The sequence below is a fragment of the Sturnira hondurensis genome, unplaced genomic scaffold, assembly GCF_014824575.4.
Source record: "Sturnira hondurensis isolate 20B ecotype Veracruz unplaced genomic scaffold, ASM1482457v3 Scaffold0018805, whole genome shotgun sequence".
NCBI lineage: Eukaryota > Metazoa > Chordata > Mammalia > Chiroptera > Phyllostomidae > Sturnira > Sturnira hondurensis.
In genome coordinates this window covers 514,143-535,161 of record NW_028091436.1, presented here as the reverse complement: position 1 = coordinate 535,161, position 21,019 = coordinate 514,143, and the positions used below count along the sequence as shown (strand labels likewise).

The following is a 21,019-nucleotide window of genomic DNA, read 5'->3' as shown; positions in this document are numbered from 1 at the left end:
AACATCCCAAACATTAAAGTCTGAATAAGTCAATACTACAAGCTGATGAAAACCCTAGTTCCCTAACGAATCAACTTTAATAACATTTATAGTCATCAACTCGAAGAGTCTTCCTCCAGCGATGGCCGGGTGGCCCCAGAAAGGCCGGGGTGCGCCCCTGGGAGGGGCTGAGCGAGGCCAGCGGAGGAGCCCGGGGACACAGCCTCCGCTCACCTGCACAGCTGTGCCCTTAGCATCTGGCCCGGAGGTGGCGGTGAGGACTGAGGCTCAGAGAGCAGGACAACCCTGGGGGCCAGAACGCTGTCGGCCACAGACCCAGGACCAAACAGGGTGGCTGCTGTCTCCGCTGGCCGGGCTGCTAGCCACAGCGCACGTGTGTGCGCCGGGCAGGTTCGGAAACCCGGGGAAGGGGTCCGCACTGAAGCTCAGCGGCAGCGGAATCTCAGGCTCTGCCGCCAGCAGCACCGTGAGAGCCACACAGACAGCGGGGCACAGGCAGGGCTCTGAGGGGCACATCGGCACGCTCGCCCTCCTCGGGTCCACACGCACACACTGTTCCCTCACTCCAAAAAGAATTAATGAAAAAACACACAACGTTCGAGGCAAAGTGAACCCACGCACCCTCTTGCCTAAACAGTTCTGGCTCCCGCTCCCTGGCTTCCACGTCTCGTACAAACCCGCCTCTCTCTCGCGGTGGGAACAGCGGCGGTCTGCGCGGCAGCCTGTGCCTTCTCACCAACGTGGCCCCGCAAACTCGCTTCCTGCCTCTGCAGCCTTCCCCTCTCCTTCTACGGCACTGTTTCCATGAAAACAGCACACATCGAGCTTGGTTTTCAAGTTCGACGGGAAACAGCTGAGCGCCGCGGTGTGTTGAGGTTCGGGGAAAACAGGCTCACATCCCAGTTAATGGCTCGCACAGACGCAGAACACCCACAGCCTGGAAGTCTCTCCCCCTCACGTCCACAGACCAGAAACAGGCTCCCCTTCCCTCCACCTGTGCCGATGCTCCCCCCGGCCACTGCAAACTGGCTGACGGCTATGACTGCAGAACGGAACAGAAAGGAGAGGAGAAGACGAGGAAAGAGAGGACGCTGAGTGACAAGCCACCGTCAGGAAATTCACCCAAAACATGGGAAAGAAACTGTTCTGCGGCCACCGAGTCGCCGTATGGACCAGTCCGGTGGACGAGGCCCTGCCTGAGGGGTAGTGCACGTGAACAGCAGGGCGAAGCCCGCACAGCCACCCGCAGCGAAGTGGGGACAGTGAGGAGGACTCGGGAGGAAACACCTCCACAGCCAGCTCGGCTGCACTCTGCCCACTAGTGATTAACACAACGGAGGGGGGGGGCCCTTGTGCCCGTGCCCTTACCCTTCGCAAAATTGTGCTGACCCCCAGCTCGCACTGAGATGCAGCAGCGAAACAGGTGAGGAGGCGCGCGGCAGCCCCGTCGGAGGCAGGTGCAGACAGGTGCAGGGAGAAGGCGCACACACGGGTCGGCCGCTGCCCGAGCCAGGCGGGGCGGGCCTCCGGGAGCTGGCCGGCGTCTTCCCCAGGAGACTCGCAGATGCGGTGGCGTGGGAAACACTTCCCAAGGCGTCCTCACAGAGCAAGTCAAGTCAGAAGCTCACTCCTGAAAGGAGCCTGACATGCGGCCATTTCCCAGAGACGAGCCACTCGCTTCCCTAAATTCTCCACACGAGGCCAGGACAAGGACACGATGTCACAGTAGCACATGTTAACAATAGTAACAAGTGTTAATGTAAACACGGAACTGTGGGCTTGATGTTAGCTGCAGGGGAAACACACACACGCCCAGATTGCCTGCGCTTCAAAAAAAAAATCCACGTGCCAAGAAATCACTGATCTTGCCAAACCAGGGACACCTGCGCTGTTCCCGGGAACGAGGCCTCCCCCAGGTCTGGCGGCAGCTCCGAGCACCGTGGGGAAGAACAAAACTCTGAATGTCGTAGGCCTTAAAGGGATTCCTGGAAATTGCCTTTTTCCAGCACATAGGGAAGGGGTAATTCTGGTCCCAGTGAGTAAGCTGAAAAGTCACAAGCCTGGAGACCTAATCTCCCAGGAATCAAGTCTTCACGCTGGAAAAGATATGCTGAAATGAAAGCCTGCGGACGTGTAGGAGACGTGTGTGAGTTCTCGGAAGCCCTAACGAGACACGAACCGCTGCGCTGAGGGGGAGGCCCGGGTCTCCGACCCAACTTAAACTGCTCTGGAGTCGCAAGTTGGCGTTTCATCGGAAGTCAGTCCCCAGACTCGGAGAGGAAGAAGCACACTCAAGGCACCACTAAGTTCTGAATCAAACACACACGTGAATCCATTTAACGGGAACTACAGAAGTATCTTATCTCTCTTTTTTTCTTAGCCAGCAAGTCAAGACAAAAACTGAACCTTTAGATTAAATAATCCCTAGATAGAAATTCAAAGCTGTCTCATTGCATAAGCAAGAAAAGGCAACACGTATGGGGAAAAAGAATCTGGATTTTGTAAAAACACTTCCCATAAAATATTTACAGGCTTGTCTTCACAAGCCATCTTCCTAGCTCCACCAGTTTCTTTGAGTTTTGGAATCTGTTTTATACTTAGAAGGAGCAAAGTTATTAGCAGTATTTGGACAAGTACTGGCTGACAAGCATTCTCTGAATCACTTAAAAAGTCTTCTTTTGTCGCCTTCGAATTCTGCCGAAGTGACTGGATTCGGCACCAGTGACCGAAGCTGAAAAGGTAACTCCGGGTAGCTTTGGGAGGCACGGGAAGCCTTCAGGTGACTTAGCAGGAACGTCCTTGAAAGGCAGATGTCATTTGTTAGGAAAAAAAACACCAAAAACAAAGTGCAGAAAGCACTTAAAAATACCCACCAAGAGAGTCCGGCAAATCTGGTGCCTCTTGCTTTAAGTAAATCTCGCTTAAAGGGAAACTGTAGCCAAATGCCCCCCGGACCACTGGGCTTTCCCAAGCCCGAGGAACGAGTGGGGCAGCCGGTCCCCAGAGGAGTCCGGTGGTGGTCCTCAGTCTACCCCTTCTGACCTCAGCCCTGGGTCGCGCCTCTCCTCTTCCACCCCCACGTCCCTGCCCTGGCACCCACCAGCTCTCCCCACTGCCTGGTGGCCAAATGCCGCCTCTCTCGGCCTGGCTCCCGCGGCGCGCCCACACATCGGAGCCACGGCCCCTTCTTCCCTGGGGAGGCCACAGGTCCCACAGTGGCGTTCTGCAACTAGGCACCGCTCGCCTCTCTCAGGACTCCACACTCAGAAAACCCTCGTGCACACCGGCCCCCTCTTATGGCACAGGCTGGTGCGGGGGCTCTAACTGCCACCCGGCAGGGAGCCCTGCCCCGTGGGCTCCTCCACGCTGCAGAGTCTCTCGGAAGGAACGCGGGACATCCCTCCGTGGTCCGGATTTGCGAGAGCTGGAAGCCCCGAGAAGCCCAGGCAGTTCCTCGCAGAGTCAGGGACTCCTTGCCCAGGGACAGCGGAGCTGGGAGCGTGCGTGTGGGTGTAAATGCAAACGATCCAAAATCACCACCGTGAGGAGCAAACACCTCCAAAGCAGTGGGACGCCAAGGAGCCACTGGAAGGAACCGAAAGGGGAGACCACGGCAGTGGGGGAAGCAACGAGTGTCATCGCCGGGCACGGGGGTGGCCACAGCTTTGGCAGCTGCAGGCGCAGAGGTGGCTGAGAGGCGGCAGGCCGGGCAGGCGGGTTGATGTGCCAGGAACTGGCCACCGGAGGGAAAGTCTCCCAGGAGGCACAAGACAAGGGTGTCACCCAGGGCGCAGGCAGGTGAAGACGGTGAGTTAGGGCAGCTATGCCACTGAGAAACGCATCGAAAAGCAGAGGGGACACTGCCCGACAGGAGGGGACGGTTTCTGCGGGGCACGGGTGCATGCGGGCTGTGGCTGAGGCTTGGTCATTTTTAGCTCCCACTGGGGACATCATAATCTGCTTTGAAAAAGGAAACAGGTTTCTCAGGTGCCTGCCGAGACGAGAGCAGGCCGCCAAGCATAGCGGGGCGTCCACAATGAACCCCGGCACCTCGTCTGGGAAAGGCGGGCAGCGCTGGGGGAGGCCGGCGGCCTCGGAGGCCGGAGACAAGTGCTCCAGACAAGAGGGCGAGAGAATTAGACTTCCCAGACCCGGGAGGGCGGCGAGCCCTGGGTGGCGGGGTGGGTGGCCCCGTGGCAAGAGGAGCCGGGAAAACCTGCACGAGGCCTGGAGCATGGCTGGTCCCAGCACAGAGAGGCAGCATGGAGATTTTGGGGGGGGGGGGTGACAGAAGGCTTCTCCTCATGTCCACTCCGGCTGCTTTGGGTCATGGCCCACGTGCCCTCCACGATCATCTCCCGCCTCACCCTGACCTCAGCGTCCCTTCATTCACCCAGGAATCCCTCCCAGGGGTCTCCTCGCCCATCGAGATGCCCAGACCCAGCAGGCAGTATCCAGCTGCAGGTCCCACAAGGGGCGAGCTGGCACCCCGAGTCGGCCTCGGAAAGCCCAGCGCCTGGACGCTCTTCGGGGGCCCCTGTGGTCTCCACCGAGTCGGGGGGACAAAACCCCCCCGTCTGGGAGCCCAGAGGCAGCAGGGAAACTGCAGCGGCATTTCCGCCGCACACCCCACCCCCAAGCCAGCCTACAGGTACAAAGGACACCTGTTGCGCTTTCCCAGAATTCCCAGCGTAGGACAGTCACGGCCCGATCAGTGAGGACAGACTTCTCCACTGATTATGGGTCATGCACGCAGTAGGAGGTTACAGTGATTTATAAAATTGAAATCGTCTTACCTGCACTTTTTTTAAAGCTACTGGTACTCCATCCAAGAGACAGGCTGCTCTATAAACTTCACTAAATTGCCCGCGACCAATTTTCTTTTCTATTCGAAAGTTGGCTAAGGTATTATAGCCCATATCCGGTCGTAAGGCCTTCTGCAATTAAAAAAGTCAGAAAAGTTTTCAATCACACGGTATACACAATCAATGCCGGTTTTCACATAAGCGGGTGAGCCCTGTGGTGGCGTGACTCGGTGGTTCCTGGCTCCCGTCCCAAGCAGACTCTGTCCCCACCCGGCAGACACAGCTGTGGCCACACACGGTCCTGATGGGGAGGAAAAGTAACCAACAGGCCACGTGTAAAAACGTGTATCGTGTCGTACCGATGAGCTAGGAAGAAAAAGCCTCTGAAGGAGGAAGACTGGGGGAGGCAGGGGAAGAGGAAGATTTTGCCGTTGTAGATAGGAAGTCCCTAAGTCATAGCTCATTCGGAAAACATGAACACGCCCTGTGCGATCTAGTTCTTGTTGGTAATCCTCCTCCTTCTCAAAGAATCTCTGAGTTGAAACACTCAATTAACACGTCTACTCACTCAGCCCAACCTGCCTGGTAACACACGGGAGCCCGGAGCTTCCGGGCCGTGTGACTCACGCAGAGGGCCCTTCGGGAGGCAGGGCGGGGGGCTCACCACCACAGCGGCACGTTTTGTAAAAATACTTTGTTTTCAAAGCAGTTGCGGGCTCACAGCCAAACGGAGAGGCAGGTACCGAGATGTCCCAGGTACCCCTGGGCTCCGCCCACCTGCACGGGCCCCCCCTTACCCGCGTCCCCCACCAGGTGGTGTGTTTGCTACAGCTCAGAACTGGCACCAATAGGTCACTGTCACCCCGAGGCCGCGGCCGACCTCTTGGTTTGCTCCGGTGCTGCGCAGTTACGGCTTTGGACAAAGGCAGAGCGACGCGTGTCCAGGGTGGTACCGCCCAGAGCACCCTCACTGCCCCGGAACTCTTCGTGCCCATCGAGGCGGCCCTCCCCCGCCCAGCCCCCCGCAGCCGCTGATCTGCTTACTGTCGCCCCTCGAGTCTCTGAGAACTATTTGTATTTTTAAAGAGTCTCCCGCGTCTAAGAAATGGACCCCCTTCCTCTTCCCTATGGACACAGACCACGGTCTCTCCGGGGGGCGACAGTGTGTCACCAGTCTCAGCACTAAGATACAGCTTCGTGACCAGGGGCACCATCGTCCCAGAGTCCCTGCGCGTTCAGTGGGGTGGGAATCCCCTCTTCTGTCGGCATGACAACTGACAACTAGGAGCGTGAGCCGCCAAGGCAGCGTGACGGCCACGTGCTGAGAGCACGGGCTCACTGATGTGTTTTGGCATGCAGGTCTGTAATCGCACATTTACATATGCAATGACCTACATTTGCATGTCACATCACACAGTGTCTGGGTGTATTCAGACCGGGCGCCTCCCTGCGCTGGGCGGCCAGCGTGGCGAGCGAGGGCCAGAGGGCGGTGTTTTTGGCAATCGGGGGCCGAACTGCCACCAAGGATTAGGCTGATGCGGCCTGAGCATTAGACACCTCATTAGACGTGATCTGTTTAGCAGTGGGCAGCGAGTGTAAGCTTCACAGCCCATTTGCGGCACCTTCCCCCCACGGGCTCTCTTCAGAGGGCAGCATGGCTGAGTGACAGCCCGTCTCATCTGCTCCCGTGTCCTGTCACCCGGGGTGGACACGCAGCGCTGACACGAGAAGGATCCTAGCTCCACGTCGCCCACCGCCCCTGGTCTCCTTGCCGCACGGCAGTCTCTGGAAAAGCCAGCGTGTGTAGCATGGGCTCCTCGGGGACTCGACAGCCGGGGAGGCAAAGCACTCACTCCGGTCATGACCCACCCCCACCCCGACAGGCGCTGCCCCACTGCAGGGAGCACTGTGTCGGGCACTTCAAACCAAAACATAGTGGCATCTGTGAACGCCCAGCCAAGTGGAGAACAGTTTGCAGAAGGAGCCGCACTCTGCCGATTCGGTGTACAAACCGGGTCTCAGTCACCTGCAGCCCTCAGCGGCCAGGTGTTGCTCTGAGCAGCACAAAGTGGCTTCTGAATCTCACGAGTCGCCTAAAGGATCCTCAATTTTTATAAAAGGAAAACCTACTCTGTTTCTTACACAATAAAGGCAGCGATGACCACCCAATGGGGGGCATATGAGTCTCCTGTGCCTCTGGCCTGGGGCCTCGCCCACCAGCCACTCCTTTCGACCCCCCAGTGCACCCTCTACGCCGCGGCCTCGCCCTGCGGCACCTGAGGCCTCGCAGACCTTCCGGACAGCTGTGCTCTTCGCACGTCCGGGAGTCACTGCTGGCCCTGCTGGGGAATCGGGTGTGGCTCACGGGGGCAGCTCTCCCAGCTCCTCCTCTGTGTCCACGGTGACCAATGGCCGCCACACAGCTCTCCACGTGGCTATACGGACTCCGGGACTGGGCCGGGTCCTGGGTCTCACTGGTTGTAACCACTCGTTCTCACGTATGTGTTGCGCCCCCCTCCACTAAGTCTCCCAGAGGCACTGTTGTCTTTGCACAGGGTGGCCTGAGGCCAGGCAGCCTGCTGTGACGAGGACAACGCATATGCTTGTGACACGGGTGCAGAGGGGCGCCCTCACGCACGTGACAGGCCTGCAGCGCGCCCTGCAGACCGGGACTGCCGGCGGCTCCACCCGGAGTCGGGGTCGGGGGTGGGGGGAGCAGGCGGAGGGTGGAGAGAGCCTCAGACCTGCAAAGAAAGGCCACTGCCTCTGCCTCCGGCAGCTGCCCGGCAGGCAGAACGGAACCCCCCTGAGCCCCGGCGCCCACAGAGACTGCACTAACAGCCCCGTCCCTGTGAGCCTGTGCGGTCCCGGTCAGCCTGGCTCTGAGAAAGAGCCCCCAGAGCCCCCAAGATGCCCGGCAGGAAAGGCAGAGTTTGGGGGTCAAAGCCCAGTCCTGACACCCAGGCCCTTCCTGGGCTGGGCCAGCCCCCAGCCTGGCGCCCTGCTTCTGCAGACCCGGCACGCTCCCGGGGACTGGAAGCTGAGTGAGGTGAGTGGGGGAACCTCGGAGGACAGGGCGGGGCACGGGCACATGCGCAGCCAGCACCCAGTCGACTCTGCCTTCCCCAGAGGCCACACCGCCGCCTGTGCATCGACTCACTCTCCTACTGGGCTCATGTGTGTGCAGGCCGCTGGGGTGCCTGGCTGGGACATGCCAAGAGCTGAAGGTCATGGGCAGGCGAGAGGACGTCAGTCCAACACCCAGCAGCCCCGGGAGTGTGGGAGCGCTGGCTCCCCGGGGCACGGGCTGCAGCCATGTGCGGGGCCTCCGCAGGCAGCTGCACAGCCCAGGGCGCAGACACGTTGGTCTCGGGGAGTCTCAAAGCGTGGCCGATGAGCACAGGTGCCACACACCTGTGCGTGGGTTGTCAATATGGCCTTGCTTCATGATGACTGACAGTAAGACACCCACAACGCTTACGTAAAGAGCATAATCAAACCTGGTTTTGGAAGCACTGATATTCCGTTTTGGTGGTAAATTGTTCTGTTCAGTCTCTTCAGAGATCTGAATCTACATACTCACACTTCTTCCCACGTGAAAAATCGTCTCCCAGAAATTTCTTGGGTATCTCAGAAGCAGTCTAGTCCCAAAGATACGAAGCATCGGTGATCTGCACCCGTCTGGGCGACGTGCCGTTAATCACTATTAACTGATCGTTAACAAGCAAAAGAGGAAACCCACTGTTACATTACAAGATTGGATCTAAATCTCAAGCTCATCCTATGATCGTTAACAAGCAAAAGAGGAAACCCAACAGGTTACGTTACAAAAGCATCCTAAGATCTCAGAAGCAAAATACACACTGAAAATCACACAGGACGACAGGGAAATCAACCCCCAGCGTGGAGGACGCCTCACGTCACAGCCTGAGTGTCCTGGGTTCTTCCCAGCGAACCTCTGGGCGCCCCGAACACGCTCCACACTGGGTCCTTCTGACGGCCCAGGACGGGCCTCTCAGCCCCCTGCAATCTGCGTTCACCGCACCCTGCACGAGAACAGCTCCCTCTTCAAAATAAGAGTCATTCTGCCGCACCACCGGCTACCTGCTCACAGGGGCAGACCCTTCACACGCCTCGCTGGACTGAGTGAATGAATTTGCCCCGAACCGGAATCCGAGGACGCGTGGGAAGCAACAAGACGACTCGGGATAACATCAGGATGACGGCTCCCTCTGGGGAAGTTCAAGAGCCACCTCGCGGACCCCACGGACTCCCCCGGGAGGAAATCACGTCCCGGCAATTCCTAGAGGCACTGTCATCAGTGGTCCGATACACGAGCCGTGTTAATTGTAATGTTCCGTCCCTAACAAGGTTTTCAACGGTTCTGCATTCCTCCCTTCCTAAGGACTCTCATTTGACCGATTATGCCCACTGATAAATTACCTTACACTTTACATTAATGTTTTTGAATCTCTCCGAAATTTAGAAGGAACAAAATTTCAACACATCCTTCGATTTTATTTGTCAAGAAAGCTCATCCTATGATCTTAAAAAAGATACTACCCCTCTCCAAACTACACAAACTAGAATATACTTCTGACAATATCTAACACAACTCTGTCATACAGTATTTTTTTAAAAGCCTCGCTGTAAACCAAAAGCAAAACAACACGCACAAAAACGCCACATGCGTTAACACAGTCTAACCACTCATGCTTCTTCCCACGTGAATAATCGTCTCCCGGAAATTTCTTGGGTATCTCAGAAGCAGCCTAGTCCCAAAGATACGAAGCATCTGGGCAACCTGCCGTTAATCACTATTAACTGATCGTTAACAAGCAAAAGAGGAAACCCACTGTCGCACAAGAAAAATGAGTGACCACAGATAACCAATTACCTGGCTTACCATTTATAAGTCCCTGGTATTTGTACCATCTAATCATCATTAGCTGTACCACTCAGCGTAATAATCACTATACCCAGATATGTAACCAGAAACGCTGAGTCTTTCCCAGCCGATCGGGAGCTGGTAATTAGTGGCAAAGACGCCATCTCGCCCACGCGCACCCCCAGCTGCACCTGGTGCATCAGATACGGTGAGAAGAGCCCTTACTGAGAAACACCGAGAGAGAGAGAGACAGAGAGACAGAGAAGTAGAGGCACACGTTCTCCGAAGAGCACTCATTTATCCCACAAACACCAACAGGGGTGGGGGGCACTAAGCAAACGAGCCCATCACACAAACACAGGCAGTGAGCAAAGGCACCACAGTGTTGGCTACCACTGTGCGCATTGCAGGGTTCTGCGGGAAAGTGGGCGGAGGGTTATTTTCCAGGGCACCGAGGGGTGACTCAGCTGAGCAGGTGACAGTCACGCTGGCACTGAAGGGCCGGGAGGAAAGAGCAGGAGGAAGCCCCGCAGGGCACATCTCGGAGGGAAGCGGGACTCGGGGCGGTGGGGGTCCAGCACAGGGCTGGGGGTCAGTGGTGGAGGACGGGACCATGTGGGCGGTGGCCACACACACGTACAACATCAGCACCCAGGCCACGCTCCCACGGAGGTGGGGGGATGAGTGGGGTGGGGGTGGACGTGGGGCGGGACCAGGCGCCAGACTGGGATGGCCTGAGTGAGGCAGTGCCAGGGAGCCAGGGGGCGCAGGGGGCGTGAGGCGTTCAGGGCAGGAGACAGCGAGGCCAGCTGCAGGTTTGGCCTGCCCGCCAGACGGGCCGTGCAGCCCCCCCTCGCCAAGGGACAAGGCCGAGGGACAAGTGGCTCTGGGTAGAAATGAAGGCTGCGACAGGTGCGGGCCAGTGGCCGGTGGGAGGCAGTGGCCACAACCCTGCTGGTGGGCAACCTCAGTCGCCATCGTCCTCTGAAGGGCGAAGACTCTGCATCCGGCAGCCACTAAAAGCCCCTGGTCAGCTCTGGTGGTGAGGAGGCTGCCCCCTCCCGTGTCGGAAGGTGAGGCCTGCGGACCTTCAACCAGGCACCCCACCTACACACCCCACCTGGCTGTGTGACCTCGTCTGAGCACGGGGCTCAGGCTCTGAGGGTCCCTCTGCCTCGGAACTGACCCTGGAGCTGGGCGCTGGGGGTTGGACAGGGGCAGGGTGGGGTGGGAGAGGCACCGCTGGGGTGCGTCTCAGCGAGGGCGTGGGGCGTGGGGGAATGAAGGGCAAACACGGCTTCTGGGAACTCTGCAATGCAGGCAGCGGGGGAGCTGGTCCGCAGACAGACAGAAGGCCTGCCAGGCTGGCTGGTTTGCATTGCCCTGAGGATGGAAGCAGTAACACGAGGGCCTCTCCCGGCCTCTCTCAGCCTCTCTAGCTGTGAGAGGGAGGGAGCGGAGAGGGGCAGGGGATGGAGAGGGCCGGCAGTTACAACAGTGTGGCTCCTTCATCAGATATGAGACAAGGACAGAGTCAGGGAGCTGGACACCCATGTGGGGGCATCTGGGAAGTCCTTTTCTGATTGCTTCCCTGCTTAGAGTGAAACAGGAGGCGGTGGGGGTGGGGATGGGGGAGAAACTGCGGGCCGTCAGGAGAAGCCGATGTGCGCAGCGCAGGGCAGGGGAAGGGTGGGGCTGGCGGGCCAATGGGCAGCCTGCAGGGTGAGGCAAAGGTCATGACGGTGAGTTAAACCGGAGCGTGGACCTTCGTCCCCAAAACAGCTGCTGCGCTCGCTGACCTGAACTGTTTAAAGGAGAGCGTGGCATCTGAGTCTCCACGAAGACTCCCAAACAGAAGCCCTGCCGAGGCTCTGTGACAAGCGCTGGGCAGAGTCAGTTTATCCGAAGAAAGGCGCTGAGGGCTGAGCTTTATTTCATAAAGAAAGTAGTTCTGCAAGACCAGCTGACGAGGGGAAGGTCGTGGCATTAGCACGTCCAGAGTCCTTCCCCCTCAACTCAGGCCCCTGGGGGAGACGGCCTGGCCCTGCCTCGGGGTCACCTCCATCGCCCCCCCAGGCTCCCTCCCCAGGATGTGGGACCCCACGGGCTGTCACTGGGGCTGCTGTGAGGCTGGCCGACCTCCTCACTCCCAGGCTGGGCAACCCTGAGACAACGGGGGTGGGGAGAGGGCAGGAGCGGCCAGGTTTCTGCCCATGGGTCTGGCTGCCTCCCTCTGCCCCGGGCAGCCAAAGAACTACCCTAGACACCTTCAAATCCACAAAGAACAATGAGGGACCAAGCCTGGTCACTCCCAGCAAGTCTCAGAATTGCACAGGTTACAATCTTCTTCCATTCCACTTTATGTCAGAGAAGCGAACACACCACAGCTCTGGTCACTCAGTGACTGCAAAGCAAAACAGCGCATGACGTCAGCTGGAAACTTCCACTGCTTGGAACCAGTCTCAGTCGAAAGTAAGTATTTTTACTATTTCTTGGCTACCACCTTTCTACCGTGTGCATTTTTTTAAAAACTGAACTACATCCATTATCCCATAAACAGGGGCCCTAAAGCAGTGAGAACAGACAGGAGAAACACCCAAAGTGGCCCGTCACCTTCTAGGCTTCAGGGGACGGGTCCAGAGGAAGGAGGGGGGGGAGGGGAAGGAGGAAAGAAAAGCCGAGGGGGAAAAATGACCCCTCAGCTTGAGAAACGGCAGTGATGCAAAAATAATAATGATAATAAAGACACACACACATCTCTCAGTCCCACGCACTGAAACCCAAATTCCCGACTGCCCTGAAAACGGACCCTCGGTGCGCATCACGGGCTGGAGTGCTTGTCCCAGAACGAGGGAAGGGAGGGCACGCCCAGCATGCGCATCGCTCGTCAGGGTGACGGACGTCAGTCTACGGCACGAAGGCCGTGACCTCCTTGGTTTTCCGTGGATGTCCTGGCTGACGCCAGCGTCGGAGCGTGACCCGAGTCGCTGGCTGGCCCTATGTGGCCACATCACACCGTGATCAGACCAGGGGGTGTGGAACAAAACGAAGGAAGGTTGTGACCCGGGGCAGGGCCGTCCCCCTCAGCCTGTTAAAATACCGCGACCGAGCGCAGCCACATTGGTCCGAGACTTCACAGGCACGACGGCCTCTGCGCTGTCAGGCCATCTCTCAGCGCCGCGCACGCCCAGCGTGGAGGCCAGGGGAAGCTGCCCCCGCGCCCCGCCCCCAACGGCAGGCACCAGGTCCGCCGCACAGGGGCAGCAGCAGGGGGCACCAGGAGGGATGGCCTGAAAAGGGAGGCCAGCCAGGCGGAGAGTCCTGAACGTCCGCTGCGGCAGCCAGCCTCTCGGAAACAATCACCCTCCCCCTCGCCCCCCACGGCTGCCCGACCTCCCCTGCTGGTGAGCCAGCGGGAAGCCAACATGAAAGTGCCCGGCTTTTTTCCTTGGCAACTTAGGACTGCTCAAAACTGTGAATTTCAGAATGACAACAGGAGTGACCTCGTTTTCAGTGGTGTTTCCTTCGCTGTCTTTGCTGGGAGCGATGCAACAGGAAATGAGAGGGCTTGTGTCTCTGTGCGAAACTGGCACCGAGCCACGCGTGTATCTAATAAATGCCGCGTCCTGTAATCTTGGTGAGGCGTGACCGTCGCACAAGACAGAGTCGACTTCAGAACGCGAACAGGCGTCCTGACATTGAACGCTGGCCTGACTCCGCGCTGCAGGGTCTCGGCTCCGAGCACCGAGAATCAGGCAGGGACCACGGGAAGCGGGGCAGGGCCCCGTCCAGTGCAGGGCCAGCTGCACCCTGCTTGTCTGCCCGGGTCCCAGCTGGCTCGGGGGCATTTCGGGATGGGGCCCTGCTCTGCGTGAGGACAGCTCTCCACAGGGCCCACACCTCAGTGGACAGGACTCTGCTCCGACCAGCAGCGCAGATGAGGGGCAGGTCCACAGGAGAGGACGCCAAGGTCTTGGAAATGCCAGAAAAGACACACAGCGCAATAACCCTCTGGGTTCTAAGAAAAGGTATTCCATTTGAAAACGGGGCGGGTGACCTTCTCGGAGAGAAGGCATTTTGGAGGGATGCCATCCTTTGAAAGACGGGCAGGATTTCTGAAATTGGAGAAGGCGGGGGTGGGGCTGGTGCACGAGGAACAAAGTCGCAGGGGCCGTTTTCAGAGCTAAGGCAACCGTCCGTGGGCGGCGTTTCCAGAACCACACTTCACAGACCCGGGTCTGGGAGAAGTCGGTAGATGTTCTAGGAGCAGAGGAAAGGGGGCCCCCCGCGGTCAGGACGGGGCGGAGGGCGCTGCCCCCGACGTCCCCTCCTCCTGCGGGAGGGGCTCCGAGGAAGGACTGGCGGGGGTTTCTCCCATGTCTCCCAAACCTCTGTGACCACAGAGCTCGTCCGAAAAGGCTACCAATCCTTCCCGTGATTTCAGGATGAGCCTGTTGGCAACACGGAGAGAGGCCGAGCAATGCAGACTGTGTGGAGGGAGTTGCCGCACGGGGCCGTCCACCTCAAACCCCACCGGACACCAGCGGAGCTGGGTGGGGGGCACACACCCACATAATGAGTTTCAAGAGCGTGTGTTCGTTTTTTACTAAAACACTTGTACCTCGTTTTGAGTTATGGAAAAACCAAGCAACTGCCTAGCAGGAGAAACGCCACACTGGGCACAGAGCGAGAAGCACTGATGGGAGGCATTTGGGGACAGCGCAGGGTCACCAGCCAAAGCGAAGACGGGCACAAATCCCACAGGCACACCCATGGCCCGGGCCCAGCCGCCTCTTCGGGTCCCTCTCCCTAACCCTAACGTTAACCCTCCAAATCTCTCAAGGTCACCCCACTGGAGGTAAAAGCTAAAGCTGCCACTTCGTTCGCACTTTGCTCATGGGACACAGCACCCGAAACGCTCCCTGAAGGGGTAAGCCACGGCCACCCAGCCCCGGGCACTCGTGATGAGCACACGGGCCTCCGCGCCTCCCAACACAGCAGTGACACCACACGTTAAACACGGAGACGGGCGCTTCGGCCGGCCCCCGCGAGAACACATCACCTGCGGCTGGAACTGAGGAACAGGTGGCCCCGGCATGCCTTGCGATTGTTCATCCATCGTCCGAAGCAACGGCAACTTCACAGACCTGCAAAAATGCAGAGTTGGAATTTAAGTGATGGCATCAGCACCGATTCACGTTGCTCACCACCCAGTGTCAGAGAACCAGCCAGCCCTCGGAAGGGAGCCCACCGGGACGGCCACACTCTCCTGCCTGCCACTTGCCGGCCTGAGCTCCGTCCAGCTAGGCCCGCACCCACTGCCCCACCACACCCAGCCTCCGGAGCAACACGCCTGCTCAGCAAATCCTGGTGGGCGAGAGGAACTTCTCTCTGCTGAGTCTGGCCTGACAGACCAAGAGGCTTCCCTCCCCCACCCATGATGCGGGGAACATGCCTGGCCGGCTTCCTGCAAACTGCTCAGGGCCCGACACGCCCGACACCCACCAGGGCATCCCAGGCCGCAGACGGGGGCCTGTGGCTCTGCGTGTCCAAGCCAGACACACACTGTGATGGCCAGGGTTGGACTTAACAGGCCAGGCCTCACAGGAGGGTGTTTACTCTTCTGTGCACACACTGCTTCTGATGTCCATTCCGCTCCATCCATTCCCTAAATACGGCTGAAGGCCGGCTGAGTGACAGGCCCTGTGCAGGACACGGAAACCGACCTGCAAACGTAACACAGCCCCGCCCTCCGCGCCGTTTCCCCGCCGTCCCCATGAGAATCTGAGCTCTTCACAGCCAAGCCCCGGAGGGTGGAAACCGGCCCCCAGGTCGGTGGGGTTAGCTGACCGGGAAACAAACACACACTGTCACTCGTTTACCCTCCGAACAAAGGGACAAAAACATCCTGGACGCAGGTCCTCAGTGTCACGTGCATTTTCTCCCACCCTGCGTCCCTCTGAAACCCTCCCAGTGGCAGCTTCCATGAACTGAGGAGGAGAAATTCATCATTTTAACATGGTCCAATCAATCAGCCTCCCCTGGACAAAGGCTTCTGCGAGTCACTGGAGAACCCTCCCCCCCCTGAGCTTCGCTGCCCCCCACCCTAAGCTTCTCCACTTGACCTTCGTGCTCAGGTATGAAGTCCACCTGGCACGCAGCAGTGTGCACAGCCGAGGGGCCTGGGGAGCGCTGTCATGTGCCTGCCCGCGTCCGTCCTGCACTCCGCGAGAGGCACGCAGAGGTCAAGGTGCATGCCTCGCTCCCTGCTTTGTCCAGGGCACTTGTCACTGCAACTGTGTGACGGCTAAAGAGCCCACGGGCGAGTCCAGCGTGGCTTCGCGCCGAGTCCCCGGGCTCTACAGAGGCCTGCTGTGGCTTCACAGAGACCGTCCCATCCTGCATGCCCATTAAAGGGCGTCAGGACCCCCCTGTGCCCCCCCCAGAAATGTCCAGGCCCCACTTCAGAGCAGAGGCCTCGTGAAAGTCCCAGAGGCTTCTGTCCTTCTGCCCTCTCCCGTGTCCCCTGCACCCAGCCGGCACATCAGCCGGGGCCACTGGCTTTGTGGCTGAGACGCCTCTGCTTCTCCTCGGTCCTGTCCCTGCCACCAGAGACCCCAGTGGTTGACACCCCCCGCCACCCCGGCAGGCAGACACTGCCACCCCAGCCCACACGGCCACCTCTCTTCTTTGAAACAGTGGTGTTCCAAAAACATGAATCACTGCAGGGCCCCTCCGTGGCCCTGAGACCCAGCTCCTCACCAAATACCACGGGGCCCGGTCAACGACGCCTGCCTGCCCCACCTGCCTGCCTGGGGCCCCTCACTGACCCTCTTCCGAGCACACAGGCCCCTGCTCCGGGAACCTGTGCCCGCCTCGTGGGTGTCAGGGCCTCCTCTATCCTCCTGTCCTCTGGGCCCCGAAGCCCTGACTGCACCACCTCCCCAGGTCGGACTGGGCCCCGCCGCGTGCACCCCTCCCACGCTCAGCCTTCTGCTTCCGCGAGCAACGATGACGGCCTGTAATCACCGGGTTTAGTTTGGCACTTGTTTGCCGTCTGTCTCCTCGGCCACCACACCGGTCCCACAAAGGCAGGAACCTGTCCCTTTCTCCCTGCTGTGACCCCGGCGCCAGGCACACAGCGGTACCTACTGTGCACTTTCCGAGCGAGGGACGCGTGACTGGGCCAGGGATGACAGGACAGACGCTCGGGTTCTGGGTGGTGAGGCCGTCTGCCAGGACCAGTAACTGAGTAGATGTGAGTGGTGACACGAAAGGCAACCCCACGCGGACCAGGAGAGGAGTAAACGTTGGAACCAGGTGGGTGTCAGGCAGGGCCACGAACGGGATGAGAAGGACCGCACGCGTCGGGCTGCCGCGGGGATCTCCGTGGGAGAGGCCTCGTCCCCTCCTGCCCGCCGGCTCTTTCTTCGTGGGAGCCTCTGGGTGTGTTCGACACGGCTCTCTAAGACGCACGCCCCGAATTCTTCAAGAGGGCCACGTGTTTTGACATGCGTTCACCAGCTCAGCACGTGGTAAAGAGTAAAACAACCTTCCCCTATTCTTGTGTACAGTCACAGAATTTGCAAAAACTAACACTGTGTAATTAGGAATCTGCCTTTCGGATATAAGGCTAACTCAATGAAAAAGCTATTTAGTTTGAAGAAACTGCATCAGTGGGCTACATGTTTAATAGTCATATGATCCTGGTAAATATTTATGAATTTGAACACAGTATTCCATATACATTATACATTGTATAATAAACACTACCGTCCTCAGTGACGCTGTGGCGGAGGACCATCTTATTTTGGGCCCTGAAATAGCGTTACAGCACCATACCTGTACACACCTTTCACCGTTCCTAGATCCCAATTTATGAAATTTCTAAAGCTGAGATCTTTACAAGCAAATTAAATCATGCTGTATGCTTTTTCCCAATTATTTGAACAACCACAGCTAGTGTATTCACCATAGCCAACGTATTAACCAAAGTAAGAAAATTTACATTTACTTTGTTCAATATCCTCTGTGATACTGAACTTTAAAATTTCTACAGAAATTGACTTAAAATAGACCAACATACATTTCAGAACTCTAATCTGATTCTTTATCAATTATAAAAGAGTAGTAAAACAGCCCTGACTGGCGTAGCTCAGTGGATTGAGCGTGGGCTGCAAACCAAAGGGTCGCCGGTTCGATTCCCAGTCAGGGCGCATGCCTGGGTTGCAGGCCAGATCCCCAGTGGGGGCCACACGGGAGGCCACCACACATGGATGTTTCTCTCCCTCTCTCTCTCGCTTCCCCTCTCTAAAAACAAATAAATAAAAATCTCAAAAAAATAGTAGTAAAACATAATAGAGTAAAAAAAGATGCAGCTTAAATATATATTTGAAGAAAAATCATTCGGTGCATTTTATTTGCACCAAATATACACTATTTTTTAGAAAACTGTATAATATATACACATATATACATATGTATACACATACACACACATAACTAGCTATTAGGTAGAAAACATTTTAAAATAACCGTTAATATCAAAGAATGCTTGGCTAAAGCAAACCAGTTCCTTCACGTCACAACAAAAATTTCTTACCTGAAGACCCAAAGGTCAATCCTACAACCTTGCAATTGCAACTTCTAACCTACAACTTAGAGTAAATCCGATTTAACGAACAAAGGCTATGCCTAGATTCCATTCATTTCAAAGTACTCTCTGCTTGCAGACATATATCTGAATAATTCCATCATGTTGCACAGTTTCTCTACAGATTCTTGACCCAACATGAAATCTTAAATATGAAGCTACGCACACACCAGTCTGAGGAGGGATTTCAGGTGTTTTGCTTTTCTTGATGTTTTTTAGCATTCTAAAGAATTGAGGTATACTAGTTCACACTTAACAGTTTTCCTTTCTTGAACTGAGGTTGCCCTTCAATCATCAAGGTTATTCACAAAATCTCGAGTTGTATATAATATCTAACGTCTATGAAAAATATCAATGTTATATTTTGTTGGTCGAAGTAGCTACAACGTATGAACAGCATAAAGAGGACTGACCGTATTAAAATAACGCCACCACTGTCGTCCAGAAGACAGTCGTGGGCTCAGCACTGTGTACGCGCAGCCCCTAAACACTGCAAAAGGGCACCGCGGAAATCTTAAGGTGACTGATACTCAGCAGGCTAACGACTCAGAGCCAGAACTAAATGCTTTTCTTGGCCCCAAACTCTCCATTCACAGGACTGTCTGGGACCTCACCCTCTGGTCTCCACTCAGTGGGCTGAGTCACGCAGCATTTCCCATCACGAAGCCCGGAGACTCCACGTCCAACCAGACCCAGGGCTGAGCAGAGGTGCTGGCACTGTGGTTCATCCACGCACCTCTGCTCTCTTCGTGAGTCACGGTTAAGAGCGGTGGAGATCGCCATCGGGTCTTCGAAGGGAATGATGTATGCTTCCGGAGCGTCGCAGGCGCCCCGTTGACAAGCGAAAACCACGGAGGTAGCCCGGCGCCCAGCCTCGCCTCCCGCAGCCCCACTCTCCATCCCCGGGACCCTCGGAGAGGCCGGCAGGCTGACCGCAGGGCGGAGGCTAGGGAAGGACCAGCCACCCCGAGTGGCCTGGGGAGAGGGGTGCGCATGCTCTGAGGGACACAGCCGGCGGAAACCCGCTCCCACTGGCCACATGCAGAACAATGTAGGAGTAACACTGTCACCTACCGAACAAAATAAAACCCACGAGTCATAGGATCTAAATCAATAAAGGGAGGAAAAGGGAGAAACTAGTCTGTACCAGATATTGTCACCTTATAAAGACAAACTGGGATGCAATTAAAAAACCACTCTTTGCCAGTCTTTGGGGAAACACCTGACCCAGGTGAGAATCACAGACGGATGTTAACTAGTGGAGCAAGTCCTTCAGAGCATCTGAAAACATCTCCCACCACCACACACACACATTATTTATTAATTACCAGGGAAAAGGCGATCTCACTGCAGAGAACCCCGCAGACCTCAGCTCAGCCAGAAAGTCAAGTTGAATAGACACCTCTTGCCTCCAAACACGAGCTACATAGAAGAAAACACGTCTGTGCTGTTCTTGCCAAAACAGCAAACATGGAGGAACCTGACTCGGGGGCACCCCTACACCCCGTGTGGACGTGCCACTTTCCAGCGTGGGGCCAGGGCGAACGAGGCCACTCTAAACATTCACACACACACAGCTGCCAGTTCCCCTGTCCCCGGGGGCTCACGTCCACATGTGGGACTGCTGAGGAGCGTCGGCGTTCCCTAGGCGAAGGGTGCAGGGGACAGGCCGATGCCAGGCGGCGCGACACGGAGGCCAGCACGCCGCGCCCCTTGCTGAGGTCTCGGGGACCTCCTCCCTCACGCTCTCATTGTACCCGCTCCCGAGACCACCACACAAGGCCGAACGCCTGCCCGGTGCGCCTCCTGGGCTCGTGTCCTCGTCAGGCCACCAAGTGAGAAGGAAACGAGAGAGCGTTTCTGATAAAATGATGGCACGTGAATGCAGACATTACCTCCCCCTGAGTATCCACGGGCCAGAGGAGGTCTGAAATACAACAGCCCGTTGTACGCCAACAGAACGTGGGCCCGCTGCTTCCACTGGAAAATGACGCCCGTGCGTCACCAGACCAATGCTTACGGATTCCTACTTCTGCTCCTCTAAAAGGAGCGTGGCCATTGCCTCGTCACAGGGATGGAGTATTGGAAAGAGCACGACACAGAGAACCAAAGAAACCTTTAAACTGTTAAACAGGAGCTGTACTGATGTGGGGTAACGTACATGGAAATTTTTTTCAAGACACCGAAATGAAGGAAAGCTCCTGACACCCTTCGGACTAAACCTTCTGGGGGCTGCCGCGACCCTGCAGGCGTCTTCTCTGAAACGCGGGTCCTTCTTGTTGGGCGAGCCTGAGAAAGGAGGGCTCCTCGCAGAAGGCAGAGGCCCAGCCCGGGCATCACTGCGGCTGTGCGGAGGGAGGCATGTCGGCAGGGCAAGAACAGAAGGTGATCTTGGCTAACGGTTTGAGTTCGGTCCTTGCTGACACCTGCGGCTGGGATTCCCTTCCTGCTTAACGAACGTTTATCTGTTAAGAGTCTTCGATGCAACGGCTCTGTATCTGCGGCAGGTGAAACAGGATGCCCAGGTTAATGGAGGGGGCAGAGACCCAGCGCCGTGGGAGCACACGTCAGCCAGCCCATTGGCCCCCATACCTGCAGACTCCTGGACACCGGTCTGGACCACCATCGGTGCCGGACGCGTTCGCTTAACACAGACTTCCTGTTACTCAATAT

The 21,019-nt window shown here is 57.1% G+C and overlaps 1 protein-coding gene across 3 annotated transcripts in view; it reads right to left on the bottom strand.

Moving 5' to 3' along the window:
* NEK7 (NIMA related kinase 7) overlaps positions 1-21,019 on the bottom strand; it is an 81,153-nt gene that overhangs the window by 35,309 nt on the left and 24,825 nt on the right. For 2 of the 3 annotated variants that reach the window (XM_037070464.1, XM_037070465.1), the window contains exons 2-3: positions 14,756-14,840; positions 4,797-4,937 (exon numbers count right to left, since the gene is read on the bottom strand). In XM_037070464.1, coding sequence (XP_036926359.1) covers positions 4,797-4,937; positions 14,756-14,812 — 198 coding nt within the window. In that variant the 5' untranslated portion in view covers positions 14,813-14,840. Of the gene's footprint in view, positions 1-4,796; positions 4,938-14,755; positions 14,841-21,019 lie in introns of those variants that run through there. The other variant, XM_037070466.1, reaches the window with a different exon arrangement.